At 34.0% G+C, this 18847-nt stretch overlaps 1 protein-coding gene across 7 annotated transcripts in view; it reads left to right on the top strand.

The window, feature by feature from the left end:
- The window catches only part of RAD51B (DNA repair (Rad51) family protein), a 198286-nt gene extending 195956 nt beyond the window's left edge, over positions 1-2330 (top strand). For all 7 annotated transcript variants that reach the window (XM_089828919.1, XM_089828899.1, XM_089828915.1 and 4 more), the window contains 2 exons: positions 1471-1614; positions 1760-2330. In XM_089828919.1, coding sequence (XP_089685045.1) covers positions 1471-1614; positions 1760-1791 — 176 coding nt within the window. In that variant the 3' untranslated portion in view covers positions 1792-2330. The remainder of the gene's footprint in view (positions 1-1470; positions 1615-1759) is intronic.
- Positions 2331-18847: the final 16517 nt, after the last annotated feature.

Raw genomic sequence — 18847 nt, 5'->3', positions numbered from 1 at the left:
TCACCAAATTCTCCTAGAGAGCCACAGATTCGCTGCAAATTCTGTTAGAGGAATCTGGGCAGAATTCAGAGCGAATTTTGAAGAGTTTGCTGCCCAATAGACAAACCTGAAGTGTTTTTACTTTTTTGAAGTGTTTTTTTGTCTAATTTGGTTTATTTGATCCTTCCAACCCTAAAAGTGACCACTAAAAAGGCCAAAAAATAAGGTTTATATGTCATTTATGCATTTGTGAGTGAAAATGAAAACTTGCTCATAGAGGAAATCCAAATTGACAATTGGTGAAGTCCAAATTGACGATTATAGAGGAATTTCTTTAAAATTTATGATATATTCTTTGAATCCATGGCTTCAAATCTGAATCTCAACTTTTGATCTAGCTTGGTTAGAAATCCTCTAAGCAATATTAAAAAAATCAGATAACTGCACTTATCTTTTGATGATTCCTTTCATTCTCAAAATGTCCCTTGATATGGAAATATGTCCAATGTATGTGACCAAGCAAGTGTACGATGTTGTATATATGGCTAAATGATGCAATTAGTATCCTATTAAATTGAAACATAAATATGGTGGTGTATTTTCCTATGTTGCTTTACTATTAGCAAAGTGGTTTATGGACTTACTTTTTCTTGGACACACACACACACACACACACACACATTTTTAAAAGATATGTTTTGGTACAGATGAACCCAAAAAGAATCCGAACCCAACCCAAAAAATATTTGGATGAATTTTGAACCCGAATCGTTTGCGTGCACACACGCATATTTTTAAAAGATATGTTTTGGTACAGATGAAGCCAAAACGAATCTGAACCCAACCCAAAAAATATTTGGATGAATTTCGAACCCGAACTGCAAACCTGCATCCATACCAGAATCTGAACCGGCAACTTAGAAAAAATATATATATCAAGTGGCAAAAGTTGTTATTTTAGATTGTTTGCACGAGATGCACTTGAGCATATTATTAGGATTTTATTTGATTATTTGTTTTAGAATTTTTTTCTCTAAAAGTAGTTTTGTTTCTACTTTCCGCAAATAGGTATTGGGTTGCTTTTAAGAAGCGGGCCATTTGACTTGCTTGTTTGGTTTTTCAGAAAAAAACAGAAATATTGATATATAATATATATCGCACTTATATATCTATGATTTACAATGCTACTGAAAATATTTTAAGGTAAGGGCCTCAATAGATCCCTCTCTACTTTATCAAACAAAAAAAAAAATTGTTGTTGAAAAAGCTAATTGAAAGCTTACTCTTGATTGAAACTTCCATAACTTATATGCATTCTTAAATTTTTTCTCATTCCTTGTATTTGAGCATACGTTTCTGAAAGAAATATTTAAGACACTCCTTCGGTAATTTGGGCTTATTCTGTTAACAAGGTTTTGATATAGTGGTAGATATCTTGTTGTAAGTTATGCTCACACATTTAATTTCTACTGTTCTTTTTGTCCTGGGCAGGTCACAGGTTTATAAAGATTGCCAAATCTCCCGTGTCTCCTACTTTAGCATTTCCATTTGTGATTACTGCCTTGGGCATAGAACTAGTAGGTACCGAGCACTTTGAAATAGCAGGCCAAGACATAGCCATCATTCATGGTTCTGGTTAGTTCGTTTATAAACTAGTCCATCAACAATTTTTTTTCATGTTTTTCAAAATGCTTTCTAGCTATTTTGGATTCTCCTGTACAAATTTTTCACAAGCATATCGGCAAATATGCCTAATTGGTTTCTCTTACTTTGTATACAGGTTACGAGGATATCTTTAGAAAAAAAGACTGATAGTTGAGATCAATTTGTCAGCATAATTTGATCTGTACTTCAAGAAAAAAAAGTACAAAACAGAATCTAGATAAGTCTTTTTGTAAGAAGTATTTTATGCTGATTGAGCAGAAAACAGATTGAGAGATACAGTGATCAAAGTCTATTTTTATCTTGTGGATACAACAAAATCTTACAGCAGTTCTTCTCTGCATTCTAATTTATTAATTACGAAACCAATTGCTGAAAATTCTACTTTTCCATAGTACCAAAATCTATCAAAACAGAGAATTTGGTAGCATGACAGTGATTGGCTTAAAGGATGACATTTTGACAATGTTTTGAAGAGTTGTTCATTGAAAAGTAAAACTCTACATTTGAAAATGGCCAACCACTTATCATCTAATGCATACCATGCTCTGTCATTCTTACCTCCCCAAGGAACCGTTCTTACATTTTATCTGTTTCAACAGTCCGTACTCTTGCCTCTTATATCTTGATACAGGCTATGAAGTTGTTTGCAGATATGGATAATTATATTTGATACGGTTTTTTTGTAAGTATAATCTTTTCTGTAAATCAAGAAAAATATATGATACAAATGCCAAATAATAAAGTTTGAAACATTATTAATGATAAATGGCTAGTGTTAATAGTTTATCAATGGTCATAGTATCAAATGCCATTCAAGGGTCAAATGGGTCATCAAACAATGAGGGATCAATGGCTTCATCCCTGACTGCAACAATATCTAGATCCTCATTATTGGAACAAATAATCTCTACAACCTTCTCTTAAAACTAGCAAAATGGGTACACGAAAATGAGTGAGCAAATGAGAGATTAGATGAGTGAAATGTTTTTTATTAGGCTCCTTTTAGAGTTGCATAAAAAAATTTATTTAAAAAAATTTATTTTAAGGTGTTTTATTTCATTGTTTTGACCCTACTGCTGTAAGTCCTCTTAGGTTCACCCGAATTCATGTCAGCAAGGACCTGAACAGACCCACAATGCAAAATCCGGACCCTGCCTGGACCTGCAGCAATCCCGGACTCAAATCTGGGATGTATTTCTTTTAAATCCCTTGTTGAGATTTTCAGATTTCTAAAATGACTTTTTTTTCAGTGTTTGGGAGAGTTGCTTATTGACAAATAAATCTGTTTATTTGAAGCCAACCAGCCACCTGATCTTATTGGCCATTGGCACTGTACTTTGACATTCTTATCTGTGTAAACCACCATTTTTGCCTTCTACCTATTTCATCCTATTCTTGCTAAGTTACCAATTTGGGTGCATATCACACACACACACACACACACACACACACACACAAAAAAAAAAAAAAAAAAAAAAAACAAAAATGCTGCAAGAAATACAGAATTAAATCATTTCATAATATGATACTTCATCATTAATCAAGATAAATATTAAATGCCAATTGATAGTTAACAAATATTCGAATAAGTCATATCATATATGTCTACGTTAACAATCCCAATGAAAATAAAAAAATCATCACAATTACAAAATCAAAATGTAATTCATGATTAAATGTTTACCAATTAGGATTCACTAATTAGAATCACAAGGATTATAAAAAAATCTTCTTCATCCTTAGCCACTACAAGTTCAAGATCTTTTAAATTGAAAGCATGTGTTATGATGTAATCATCGCCATCATAATTTCTAGTGAGTCTATTAAGATCATCAGTGGTTACATCCGAATTGGTACACTCAAGGGCTACACCTTTTAGTTTTAATGCCCCATCCTTGTAGATTGGATCCTTGCACAACACAAGATATAAGTTGCAATGAATATAAAACCAAGTCTATCTTTTTTGCAGCCCGACTAGTTATGCTTCATTGAGTGGATAAAGGAGTATGTACTCCAATTTTGTTTAGTGGTACAACTTGCAATCTGGATAGTATTCACAAAATAAAAATGCAAAGTAAATTAAAGAATGTTAAGTTCTAAATTGTAGAATACAAGTGGTAGATTTGTTTTTTTAAAAAATTACTTGTGAGATGATCTTGATTGCAAGAGGTTGTAGATACTTAAATGGTTGACCATAGAGGTACCATCATGTGATAGTTTTCATGTTGTTTTGGTCATTGATAGTTGTTGGATTATGATTTTGTCTCAAGGCAAACAAGCCAAATTCTATCCTAACTTTTTTTGTGCTTCTTCATCGGAAGTCTTATAAAAGCTTTCTTGTACCCATTTAAACTTCTTCATTTGTACATGGTGTTACTCTCTCTCTTAAATAGAAAATATTTCCTTGCAATGGGGTGATCATCTTCTCCCAATGATGTGAATGATTGATTCCACTTTATTAAATAAGGTTTCACATTCTATTAGGTCATGCTTATGTTTCTGTATTGCAATTTTTACCTTCTCTACCGTTGTGGCCATGCCATCATAGACATCCCTCAAACAAGGTGCCCCTGTATCATCAAATCATAACATAGTCATGATAGGCTTAGTGAAATCTCATACATTTTGCATAGGAACCCACTAATTGTCATTTAAAACCAATCTCTTGACCTTTTGGGCCTCTCTAAATGTCAAGTCTTCCATACACCCAATTGGTCAGAAATAAATGCCTCATGTACCCTGAGAAGTAGTCTTATAACAATAGTATGAGAAGCAAATTGGGTCTCAACAACCTAAGTAGTTAATAAGAATATGTGAATAAATATTAAGAAGAGTTATATATAAATTGATAATTAAAGATAACATTAAATTTATTAAATTAAAAAAAAAAAATCAATTTAGTAATTACAATTTACCTTCAACAACTCCAATTTTGAGAAAGATTTGAAAAATGATAGTGACATTTTGTAGTTCATCACAAATATCTAGATCTCTTCCCCCTCTTGATTTTTTATTCATCCACTCTATTTGACTGTCAATTTTTGTTACATTGCCAAGTTTAAAGGAGTGTATAGTGCATGGTGTCCAAAAATTGTGGTCATATCGACCCTTAGTAAAAGCACTTACACCCCTACAATTTGCATATTGTCTATGATTACTTGCACCACATTCTCACCACACACAATCTCTATGGACTCAATGAGAATTCTAGAAACAAATTGTGCACCTCTTACTTCCCATTCACAATCAATTGCCCTAGAAAACATTTCCATTTTATGGGACACTACAATCACATTAATCAATGAACAATTGGTGGTATCTATCCATCTATTGGAAACAATAGAAACACCCGAAGTAATCCAAGAATCTCTAATTGGTTGCAAAGATCTCTCTATAGTTGTTCTTTCTTTTTGCAATATGGTGGTACAGACATTTTCATACCTAGGACTTGTCTAATGAGTCAATGCACAATTGATGGTCCCCACCATCTCTTTCCAATATGGTGACCTTACTAAGCTGAAAGGAAGAACATTGGCATAGAGGCAACGTCTAATGACTTGATTAACAATGTCTCTTTGTCTCCATTTTATGTTGTGTCTAATGCACCTCTTTTGCCACTACTAATTTCTACTTCTTCATCTTCCACTTCCAGTATAGACAAGAATAATGTTTTGAGGATGCAAGTGTTTTAGTAACTCCTTTATTTTTTTGCGGATGGACCAACATAAGAAGTTTGCTTTGATCTTTTAACCAATCCATCAACCTCTTCTTGTTCTTTAACATATCTTACTATTTGTGCAACAAACATCCATTCTTCTCTTTTCTTTTGCACATTTTCATTCCTTTACTAGCAAGGCCCATATAGTGAAGTTTAACTCACGAAAATGAGTTATTAAATGGTTTACCATCACATATATTACACTTTTATTTATATGAATGGTGTATGGGCACCTAAGCAAGCACTTGGACACATGAGGACACCAAGCACCATGGAAGGTGAAAATACATCAAAGGAGATCAATTACGACATTTTAATGCCAATAATGTCCATTTGTAATGATAAGATCAATGTATTGGTCAAAAGTTCTAAAGGCCCTTATAAGGACCTTAGGACCTAAATGATTGTAATAGGGCCCAACAATATCGAAAATGGATCAAAGTGGGCTAGAAAGGTCCTAGATGAATTAAATGGATCCTAGGATAAATAAGGTCCTAAGTTTGATAGGTTAGAATTCATAAGAAAGCAATTCAAGAGGAGTTTAAAATTCAATTTTTTGAATCCTAATGGCTAGTGCCAATTAGGAGGGAAATTTTTTTTAAGGATCCTAATGCATTTTTAAACACTTTAAATGTACTTGGATCAGTTGAGATGTATCCTATATAGCTTGCTTAAGGCACGTGGAGACATAGTATTACATTGGTGACAACAATTATATAGACTGTTATTGAATATTTTGTCATTTCCCTTGTGTATTTGTGTGGTTGAATAAGCATATTGATTGAGTTTTGCACTTGGATGGTTGGAAAATAAGGATTTGACACTTCTTAACTCATGTTGATGATCTAAGCTAATTTGTCTTTGCATTTGTCAAGGTTGTTGTTGATAGGTTTAAAGTTTCTTACATGGTTTTGATAGTTTGAGCACATTGATGGCTTTGATGACTATTCCATGAATGTCTTCACTCCATTCCTCATGGGATGGCTATAAGATAGCCTATATAATATGTAACAAACTTGGATTTGCTGAAAAGTGTTTGAAACCTTGGTGATCACCATGTTTGTTTGGTTGAAGGAACACCGAAATCGAGGCTAAGGTATTGCAATATGTAATATACCTTAACAAGGGAAACTTTTGATGATTGAATAAGTTAGTATATATTGAGGTGAAGGTGAATCCACTTTTGTTTGGTTGGAATAGGGCTTGGAAGGCATACATTGAGTAGGCCCTAGTTTTTAGGGCAATTTGTTGCTTTGGTTCTTAGAGGATCTATGATGCAGGAGCATCCAGAGGTATAAGGGCAATCTTGTGTCACCCAAAAAAATGTACTTAGACTTAGTTTCTATTTCATGTGTTTTCGTTTCTAGATACCCATTTGGGTCAAATAAAGGTTCCAACTCTCACAGTTCCACTATCAGTGTTCTAGGGTAGAGTATTTGAACACCTTGGGATACGTGTAAATGCCAAAAAAATAGGAGTATGTAATTGAGCCATCATTTTGGTGAAGGTGTAAATTGGTCAGATGATTGTAATTGTAATTTAGAGCATTCCAAAAAAAGAATTAGGTCAAAAGGCCCCACGGTTTGAAAGTTATCACAGTTTTTTTATTTTTGGAGACATCCTAAGAATGCTTCAAAGTCAGGTTAGGGGCATTAAATGACCTTGAAAAGGGCCAAAAAAGAGAGACGAGCGAAGCTGGTCCATAAGGCTATAGAGCGCTTCGAGAGCTTTTCGAAAATGTAAACGGTTCGTCAATCGGAGCTACGGTTCAAAAGTTATGCCTCCCGGAAGTTCGATTACCATTTCTGAATTCTTCTAGATTTGCGTCGACTTCTAACGCAACTTTTGGAGCCTTCTACTTGGTCGGTGGATGCCAACTAGCACTTTCTAGAATGTACTCCTAATCCTTAACCCTCCGGGGTCTATTTAAGGACATTTTTGGCATTGTAAAAGGCAGTTAGGAGTGGAGTTTGAGAGAAGGTACCGGGAGAAGAAATTATCTCCAATTTTATGCTATTGTAAGCCCTTAGAGCATGTTTTGAAGTCTATTTTCTCTGTACTAAGTGTACTAGCATACTTTTACAGTTAATACAATTTTCCCTTTCCTGTTGTGTCCATTCTGTGCTTGGGTTGTGTCCACATCAATCTATAGACCTAATTGATTGCATTTTCCTCTAATATAATTTAAGTCATATTACAACTGTGTTGAAAGATCCATGGTAAGGGGATGAGTCTTTGTAATGGTTGCTTTGTAAAAGTGGGGTAAATTATCCCTTAAAACTATCACAATTGACCAAATAGGTGAACCGGTCCAAAATAATTGATACTAAGTTTTTAATATTTTATAGTACTCCCAAATGGGTACTTGAATATGTAATATTTTTAAGTCTTTTAGAAATTTTTTGAGAAATGTGACGAAAATAGTCATTGGAGACCTAATGGGGAATCAAGCATATCAGGACAACAATTGGGTTTGCTAATGAGATAAACACTTGAAGTTTTGAAAATTGATTATTTTGATTGAATTGAACTAGTAGAAGCCACTAGAGGCTCTGAGGGCCATTAGAATGGTTTGGTCCACACTTTGGGTCATTTGAATCTTCATTACATTTGCGGAAGCAGTTTGAAACAACACAATGTTTTGTGCATTTGACAACTTTTTTTTATAGAAGATTGTGTTGGAACCCTAAATTTTGCAAAATTTAGAGTTCTATATGCTATGTCGAAAGATAAGTATTACCATAGTAATCTCCATGTTAAGGTATGTGCTCAGAAGCTTGTCTTGATGCATGTGACGGGTAGTTAATGTCCTGGTAAATATGTATTCACAATACTCCAAGTACGCACTATTGAGCTCAGATTTCTTTAGATCGATTATTCATATTTTCATCATAGTCTAGGTGTTTGTTGGTGTTTTGAACTCCAATTTTGAACTTGGAATTCTAGTCTTCTTAATGATTCTCCTATGATTTATATTGAAAATGTTGTGTAAAGTCATTTTGTGAAAGGCATGCTTCAGATGAGATCTCATGATGGTAAACCAATATATTCAAGCCCAAGGTTCAAGGCTTTCCTTTGTAATTTTGGAACCATATTGAGCTAGGTTCAAAGTGGTTCTGAACCACTTTGTACTCGTTCTACAAGTTTGTAGGTTTAGTGGTTCACATGGGTTGAAGTTCGAGTTTGCAGAGCCAAAGGTTAAGTTTCAATTTCAGATGTACACCATTGTTAGAATTGAAATGTAAATTCAAAATGTAGATTTTGAGGTGCAAGTGATCAATTCAGATTGAAGGTTTAGTATGCATGGTTCAAATTTGCAAGTATATTCAAGTACCATGATTTGAAGTTTGAAGTTTTGTCTCAAAATCCAATATGCAAATTTGATAGGTTCAGATTCAAAAGCATCATTTTCAGTTCATGAGATATGAAGACAAGGGTATGGTCATGAGAACGAAGAGAAAGGGCTAGTAGTTCCCATGCAATCATTCATATCATAATGCTCAAAACCCAACTTCCACTATTGCCTTTGAACATGCGAGTTATCTACAGGTCAGTGTAATATGATAAAGTAATTTTTGTATCAATCCATAATATATGGAAATCCATGCTTGAACCCAGTGCTTAAAATTCCAACTGGAGCAACCCAAGCTATCTCATGCCCGCACATAGACATGTTTGTGGCCATTGGTTCATTGATATAGGAAGGAATAATTTTGATAAAAATAACCTCACATTCAAACCATAGGGTAGAGGTGAATATAACTTTGAATCACCTCATATTAGGTTTGAAAATAGAAAATCACAATGAATTATTTGAACACAATGCCTAAAGTCCATTTGGTAACGGTGTGAATAGTCTGAAAGTAGAGATAATAATTATAAGATTGTGTTAACTTTTGTTGAAATGTCGTATATTGAGCTCAAATGTTAAAAGACAACAAGCATCATCATGAACCGCAAGGAGGAATTGAGGCATCATTCTAATAGTTAAGATGGAACGTCTCTCTGTTTTCCTCAGATGTTCTAATTCGTGGTCAAAATTGCAACTTGAAGCTCTAAACACAAGGTCTCGAAGCCTCCTCATGTTAAGACATAGAAGTGGTATTAAAGCAAGTAAATGGAGTTCTTAGGTTGATGAACCAACCCAACATCCCACATAAGTTGCAAGGAAGTTGTGATGGTAAAAGCAAACTCTATACGAAGAGAATATCATCTCTTTGACTTTCAATACCTAAATAAGGCAGTTGGCGATAGTATGATATAGAGGGGATATCGAAGCAATGCCTCAATTAGCCAAAGATGGATCAAAAGATCCCATGGTCTATATTCTATTGGGGTCAAGATTTCATCGTTCATGAAATCTAGATGCACTAACAAAGAATTCCCAAGCACGATTACACTCGCTCGGGCAATCATAAATCATCCATTCAATCAAGATATGCTAAGTCTTTCTATGCATGTAATTAATAAGATGCAATGTGAGCAAGGGGAAAAGATATGAACTTTGAATACACCATTCGACCCGATGCCACAGAGCATGGAAATTTTCTAACGTGTCCAATCTTTCAAAACTTTTGATAAATTACATGGGCTAGTGGTTATAGAATTAGATTGAGACCAAATATGGGTCAGATAGAGGTGAGCATTGATAGCAAGGAAACAATCAGCAAATGTATGACTCCAAGTGTTGATCGCGGCGGATTTCTGCATTTGCACATTCAAGTCGCAATCTGCAACCTTGAGAAAGCTCAAGCCGCATATGCGCAACTACTCGGTTAGAGGAAACTTTTCTTTCCATTCACATGACGAATAAAGAATCTTGACAAATGTAAAAGATCATGGCTATGAACGTCATGTGATGGGTATCCAATGAAGTCGAGAGATCGTCTTCAAACTATTTGACGAAATGTCAATCTGCTCAAATATATTTGGAATTCACTGGCGGCCCACTCCTTTTTTACCAATGGGAGATGTGTGATGTTAGGGGAATCCGATCTCATATGCAGTTTGAAAGAGAATGGAAAGTGTGCATGCACCTAACTAGTTCCACAGGAAGACATAGATTATGCATAGGAGGTGTTCGATGATATATATAAAGCCCGCTAATGGCCCATTCTCCATCTTGGCACATCTGTATATGTGACAATATAAAGATCGACTCTCAACATGATGACTCCGATGGAAACATAACAAGTGATGGGGTCTTATGGAGACATTTGGCTTTGTGGTGTCTTTTTTAAACTTATCCAAATTTCCATACTGGCAACCAAGCATATCCCTTTCAAAGCATTCAAATACTTTAATTAATTTTTGAAATGTAAGGTTATCAAATATGAGCACAGGTTTAATATTTAGTTCATGTAGCTAAATATTAGATAAACTTGAAAAAGTTTCCTGAGTGTTGGAAATGGAGATTTTAAAGATTTTGTTTTAATAACTAGAAATGAAGCTTATCGAAGGAGAAAAATATCAATATGGAAAAAGATCAGTTATGGTAATCGTGTAATGTACTCACCAATTCTATATTATGGGAAAGCATTGAAAAATTAGGGGTTCCAGTTTTGAGGCTCCTTTTTTGAGATTTTGTGTTGTAGAAAGGGGGGGGGGGGAGGGTCTTCTTTTTTTGGTAGACTTTGTGTACAAGAGGGAAGAAGTTTTGATTCTAATTGTAATCTAGAGAAAGGGGTATTTTATTCTCAGATGGTGATTAATGTATAAGAACAACATCATATTTGTTATTTTATTGTGTTTAGAGAGAGGAAATATCATCGTACTGAAATTTTGAGTTTAGACGTTTATTTTCTGATTAATATTCATCTTGGGATGATATTGGTTTTCTTTAAATGTATACCTGTTACATATGATTATCATTCAAACTATGAGTTGTAGTTACTCATGTATTTGAGAAGAATGATATGCTCTCTCTTTTTCTTTACTTTCATGCAACATTTGAGTAAATGTACTTTGTGTCATTTACTTTTTGTTTCCTTTCAATTAGTTAGTCCCTTCTCACCTATGTCGTGTTTACAGATAGATGTTTGTAAACCTTTCTTGCTTTTAGGTTAAAAGCATAATCAATTATAGTTTAGATGCTTCATTGTACATCTTACACGAGGAGCTATACCTAGATAATTTAGAGGGCACTTGCACTTTTCAATAGCGAAGTGACTCAACTATTAGTGCCGATTGAGTCTTCTTGTCCAGGCGTTTGAGGGTCATTTGCGAGTATTTTCTTGGAAGACTAATTTGTTAACTAACAAATTTTTGGCGACTCTGTTGGGGGACCAAATAGAAGATTTAGTGCCTGACACTTATTTCCTCAATTTTATGATTATATTTGTGAGTAGGAGATTGGCGACTCTTTGTAAAGACCATGCCGAACATGAAAGCCATAAGAAGGCCAATTCCCAATCCCTCTCTCATTGAACTTTATCAAATTGATGATAAAGTGTTGTGTGAGTTTGTGGATGGCTACAAGGAAAGCATATCCCAAGCCATTAGGAATTATAAAAGCATGGAAGACAATCATACATCTTCTCGATTGTGGAGAAGCCTTTGTGTTAGATACCATAAGTTGAAAGATTTGGATGCATACAAAAGAAAGATGTGACAACTCGAAAAAGAATTAGAGGTTGTGGAGGAAGAAGTTCCATTGATTTCCTCTAATTATATTTCTTGCGACTATACAGTCATGAGTGAACAAGAAATTGGCTTAAAGGAACAACCTCGAAAGAGACCTACTACTGATGAGATAAATTCTGAAAAAGATACAATGTTCCAATATTTTTGGGATGATTTCAGAGGAAGTATTTGTGAAATTGAAAAGAACAAGTTAAACCCTTTTGAATATTGATAATAAGCAATGGTGTTGGAATGTGTGTATGAAAGGTATAATAATATTAAGAATTTTGGCCAACAAATCTCTATTTCCATTGAGAGATTGAGGAAAAAATTAGAGATTAAAGAAGCAATGCCATTCAACACTTTGGTTCCTGAAGAACAATTTTTTTTTGTCAAAAGTTTTAGAATCATCCATGATTATGAATCTCAGTTAGCAACAAGCTCAACAAGAAGAGCTCCATGTTAAAGAAGAACCTCGTGGCATGGAAGGATTATTGGTAAGTGACGATAAAGAGGTGAAGACTCATGATTTTCAAATTTTATTTTTGCCCGATGAAGATTTTTATCCCATTTCAAAAGAAGAATTTTCTTATACTAAGTTTGATCCTATGGTCATTGAAAGTAATTTTGAAAATCCATTGCTTTTAACTATATGTCCTAAGGATAGTTCAGTTTGTAACATGCGTGAAGAAGCTGTGAATCTTGATTTTTATTTTGCACGTCAAAGCAAGAATCTGGCTGATATGATAGTAATAGAGAATCAATTAAAGAGTATAGACAATGAGTTTATTTGGAGAAACATGAATGCATTATACTCTCCTACTAAACATATTGAGGATTTTGAAATTAGGGATAATCCTCTCTTCATTCCTTGTGCTCTATGTGATATTAATGAAGAAGAATATGATATTGGTAATTCTAGCAGTATGAAGATCCCATGGTTTGTATCCTATTGGGGTTGATATTTCATTGTTCATGAAATCTAGATGCACTCACCAAGAATTCTCAAGCACAATTACACTAACCTGGGCAACCATAAATCATCCATTCAACTAAGATCTACTAAGTCTTTCTATGCATGTAATCAATAAGATGCAGTGTGAGCAAGGGGAAAAGATTTGAACTTTGAAGGCACCATTTGACCTGACGCCATAGAGCAAGAGAATTTTCTAATGTGTCCAATCTTTCAAAACTTTTGATAAATTACATGGGATAGTGGTTATAGAATTAGTTTGAGACCAAATATGGGTTAGATAGAGGTGAGCATTGATAGCAAGGAAACAATCACCAAATGTTTGACTCCAAGTGCTGATTGTGGAGGATGCTTGAGGTTTTACATTCAAGTTGCAATCTACAACATTGAGAAAGCTTGAGCCGCATATGCATAGCTACTTGGCTAGAGGAAACTTTTCTCTTCATCCACATGATAGATACAAAATCTTGACTAGTGTAAAAGATCATTGGCTATGAACATTATGTGATGGGTATCAAATGAAGTCAAGAGATTGTCTTAAAACTTTTTGACAAAATGCTAGTCTGCTCAAATATATCTGGAATTCACTGGTGGCCCACTCCTTTGTTACCAATGGGAGACATGCGATGTCAAGGGAATTCAATCTCATATGTAGTTTGAAAGAGAATGGAAAGTGTACATGTGCCTGAGAAGATCCATAGGAAGACATAGAATATGCATAGGAAGTATTCGATGAAATGCATATATATATAAATCTCGCTAATGACCCACTCTCAATCTTGGCACATCCATATATATGACAATATAAAGATCGACTCTCAACATGATGACTCTTGTGGAAACATAACAAGTGATGGGGTCTTATGGCAACATTTGGCTTTGTGGTGTCTATTTTAAACTTATCCAAATTTCCATACTAACATCGAAGCATATCACTTTCAAAACATTCAAATACTTTAATTAATATTTGAAATGTAAAGTTATAAAACATGAACCTAGGTTTAATATTTAGTTCATGTAGCTAAATATTAGATAAACTTGAAAAAAATTGTTGAGTGTTGGAAATAGGGATTTTAAAGATTTTGTTTTAATAAATGAAAAGGAAGCTTATTGAAGGAGAAAAATATCAATATGGAAGAGTATCAATTATGGTAACCATGCAATGTACTCACCAATTCTATATATTTCTTAGATAGTGATTAATGTACAAGAACAACAAAATCTTTTCTATTTTGTTGTGTTTAGAGAGGGGAATATCAGCATATTGAAAATTTGAATTTAGATGTTTATTTTCTGATTAATATTCATCTTGGGATGATATTGGTTTTCTTTGAATGTGTACTTGTTACATATGATCATCATCATGATTATCATTCAGACTATGATTTGTAGTTACTCATGTATTTGGGAAGAATGATATGCTTTTCTTTTTGTCTTTACTTTCATGCAACATTTGAGTAAATGAACTTTACATCATTTACTTTTTGTTTCCTTTCAATTAGTTAGTCCATTTGCACCTATGTTGTGTTTACACATAGATGTTTGTAAGCATTACTTACTTTCAAGATAAATGTATCATCAATTATAGTTTAGTTGATTCATTGTAAATCTTACACAGAGAGCTATACCAAGATAATTCAGAGGGCACTTATGCTTTTCATTAGCGACATGACCCAATTGTTAGTGTTGGTTGAGTCTTCTTGTTTGGGCATTTTAGGGTCATTTGTGAGTGTTTTCTTGGAAGAAAAATATATTCTTCTTTTTCGGTAGACTTTGTGCTACAAGAGGGAAAAAAATATGATTCTAATTTTAATGCAAGGAAAGGGGTATTTTATTCTTAGATGGTGATTAATGTATAGGAATAACATCATCTTTGTTATTTTGTTGTGTTTAGAGAGGGGAAATATCATCATACTGAAATTTTGAGTTTAGACATTTGTTTTTTGATTAATATTCATCTTGGGATGATATTGGTTTTCTTTGAACATATACCTATTACATATGATTATCATTTGGACTATGAGTTGTAGTTACTCATTTATTTGGGAAGAATGATATGCTTTTCCTTTTGTCTTTACTTTCATGTAGTATTTGAGTAAATGAATTTTGTGTCATTAACTTTTTGCTTCCTTTCAATTAGTTAGTCCCTTCACACCTATGTCGTGTTTATGGATAGATGTTTGTAAGCCTTTCTTGCTTTTAGGTTAAAAGCATCGTCAATTATAGTTTAGATAATTCATTGTACATCTTACACGGGGAGCTCCACCTAGATAATTCAGAGGGAACTTACACTTTTCAATAGCAAAGTGACCCAACTATTAGTGTCGATTGAGTCTTCTTGTCTAGGTGTTTGAGGGTCATTTGTGAGTGTTTTCGTGGAAGATAAATATGTTACCTAAAAAAATTTTGGTGACTTTTTTGTGGGATCAAATTGAAGATTTAGTGCCTGACAATTATTTCCTTAGTTTTATGATTATCTCTTTGTGTAGGAGATTGGCAACTCCGTGTAAGGACCATGCTAAACATGAAAGCCATGAGAAGGCCAAGGCCCAATTCCTCTCTCATTGAACTTTATCAAATTGATGATAAAGTGTTGCATGGATGGCTACAAGGAAAGCATATCCCGAGCCATTAGGAATTATAAAAGCATGGAAGATGATCATACATCTTCTCTATTGTGGAGAAGCCTTTGTGTTAGATACCATAAGTTGAAAATTTTTGATGCATACAAAAGAAAGATGTGACAACTCGAAAAAGAATTAGAAGTTGTGGAGGAAGAAGTTCCATTGATTTCCTCTAATTATATTTCTTGCAGCTATACAATCATGAGTGAACAAGAAATTGGCTTAAAGGAACAACCTCGAAAAAGACATACTACTGATGAGATAAATTCTGAACAATATTTTTGGGATCCTTTTAGAGGAGGTATTTGTGAAGCTGAAAAGAAAAAGTTAAACCCTCTCGAATATTCACAATCTGCAATGGTGTTGGAATGTGTGTATGAAAGGTATAATAATATTAAGAATTTTGGTCAACAAATCTCTATTTCCATTGAGCGATCAAGGGAAAAATAAGAGATTAAAGAAGCAATGCCATTCAACACTTTGGTTCTTGAAGAACAATTTTTTTTTGTCAGAAGTTTTAGAATCATTCATGATTTGGAATCTCAGTCAGAAACAAGCTCAACAAGAAGAGTTACATGTTAAAGAAGAACCTCATGGCATGGAAGGATTGTTGGTAAGTGATGATAATGAGGTGAAGACTCATGATTTTCAAATTTTATTTTTTCCTGATAAATATTTTTATCCCATTCAAAAGAGAAATTTTCTTATACTGAGTTTGATCCTATGGCCATTGAAAGTAATTTTTAAAATCCATTGCTTTTAACTATATGTCCTAAGAATAGTTTAGTTTGTAAGATGCATGAAGAAACTATGAATCTTAATTTTTATTTTGCACGTCAAAGCAAGAATGTGGCTGATATGATAGTAGTAGAGAATCAATTAAAGAGTATAGATGATGAGTTTATTTGGAGCAACATGAATGCATTATACTCTCATATTGAACATATTGAGGATTTTGAAATTAGGGATAATCCTCTCTTCATTCCTTGTGCTCTATGTGATAGTAATGAAGAAGAAGATCATATTGGTAATTCTAGCAGTTGAAGATACATGAGCAAAGCAAGGAAGCTACAGCGAATCCAAAGTATGATAGTCAATTAGAAGCTCCCTCAATGAATAATTCATGGCTTCTTTAGACAACTAAAGATGACATAGTGGGTGATGTCCAAAGGATCATCAAGGTACATGGTAACCTATGTACGGTTGAGGTAAATGATGCCTTAAAGCTTGATGTCTCCAGTTTCTAAATATAAGGATCTTGATCCTCTCTTTGTTAAGTCCAATACTATTCATAATTTGATAACGATGAATCAAAATTTAGAATTTGTGCATTTTATGAGAAGATTTGATATGAGGCTTTGTTGTTTGATCTCACCCAAACTCAAGAGAAGTGGTCTCCATCCCAAACGTTGGAGGCATTCTATTTTAAAAATGAAGTTGTTGATGGACTTATAAGGGATAGGCTTTCAATTGGCCTAGCTCCAGGATTTGGTTTGAATACTTCTATAAGGTTCTTCTCCAATGCTTCCCTCATCTACAGTTTAGCTTATTTTTCCCAAGAGAAAGATAGACTATTTCTGATATGGATTACTTAACTCAAAATGATGGTGAGATATCGTAGCTTGAAATTTATGATGAGTCATGGTTGCTTGGATATGATTACCACTTTGAAAAATTTCCATGCATGATTAATCAGAACTCTTTCCATGTAGAGATTACCAAACAAAGAAGATATGAGGATCTTGCATTCAGATGCAACTAGCTTACTCAGAAAGGCTCTTATTTTTCTTAACCCATTGATGGCTTCACAAGTATTTCATATTTCATAGTCTCATGGTAGAATCTTCCTGCCTATGTATATGTTTGTAAATATGCTCTTTCTCTGTAAGTTTTTGTGGTACATTGTTTTGCTTTCGTTGCTTTAGTTGGCTACTACTTTGTTTTTAGTTTGGGTGTTTTAGAGTAGTTTTTTTTCTTCCAGTTTGTTTTTCTCTCCATTTTCTTTGGTTGTTTCCCTTCTCTTCCCACAAGAAACTCCTCTTCCTTGTCATGTTCTTTGACTCTGCTACCCAATGGACTAGGCACTCGTCTTTGTACCAAGAAATGCTATCATGCACTTTTCAACGCATGCTCCTCACTCAGAGCCAATGTTAGTTGGTGCTTTGAACTCCAATTTTGAACTTGGAATTTCAATCTTCCTAATGATTATCCTCTGATTTATATTGAAAATGTTGTGTAAAGTCATTTTGTGGAAGGCAGGTTTCAGATGAGATCTCATGACAATAAACCAAAATATTCAAGCCCAAGGTTCAAGGGTTTCCTTTGTAGTTTTAGAACCATACTGAGCTAGGTTCAAAGTGGTCTTGAACCAGTTTGTACTCATTCTATAAGTTTCCAAGTTTAGTGGTTCACATAGGTTAGATTTTGAGTTTGCAAAGCTAAAGATCAAGTTTCAATTTCAAATATATGTCATTGTCAGACTTGAAATGTGAATTAAAAATGCAAATTTTGAGGTGTAAGTGATCAATTTAGTTTCAAGGTTTAGTATACATGGTTCAGATTTGCAAGCCTATTCAAGTATCATCATTTGAAGTTTAAAGTTTTGTTTCAAAATTTGATAAGAAAATTTGATAGGTTCAGTTTCAAAAGCACCATTTTTAGCTCATCAGATATGAAGTCAAGGGTATGGTTGTGACATAAAAGACCAATGGCTAGTAGTTCCCATGCATTCATCCATATCATAATGCTCAAAGTCCAACTTCCACTATTACTTTTGAAGATGCAAGTTATCTACAGGTCAGTGTAATATGATAGTTCATAAACTTGGAGGATCTAAAAGTAATTTTTGTATCGATCCATAATATATGGAAATCCATGCTTGAACCCAGTGCTTAAAATTCCAAATGAAGCAACCCAAGCTATCTCATGCCCACACATAAAAAAGTTTGTGTCTTTGGTTCATTGATATAGGAAGGAATAATTTTGATAAAAATAACCTCACATTCAAACCATTGGGTAGAGGTGAATATAAGTTCAAATCACCTCGTATTGGGTTCAAAAATAGAAAATCACAATCATCTATTTGAACACAATGCCTTTGGCAATGGTGTGAATAGTCTGAAAGCAGAAAAAATAACTATAAGATTGTGTCAACTTTTGTTGAAAAGGTTTATATTGAGCTCAAATTTTAAAAGACAACGAGCATCATCATGAACCACAAGGAGGAATTGAGGTATCATTATGATTGGTAAGATGGAATGTCTCTCT

This window comes from Cupressus sempervirens, chromosome 1 (genome assembly GCF_028749045.1).
Source record: "Cupressus sempervirens isolate cs-2001-9-10 chromosome 1, ASM2874904v1, whole genome shotgun sequence".
Classification (NCBI taxonomy): Eukaryota; Viridiplantae; Streptophyta; class Pinopsida; order Cupressales; family Cupressaceae; genus Cupressus; species Cupressus sempervirens.
Note: the sequence above shows the minus strand (reverse complement) of the source record. Positions and strands in the feature narration are given on the sequence as shown.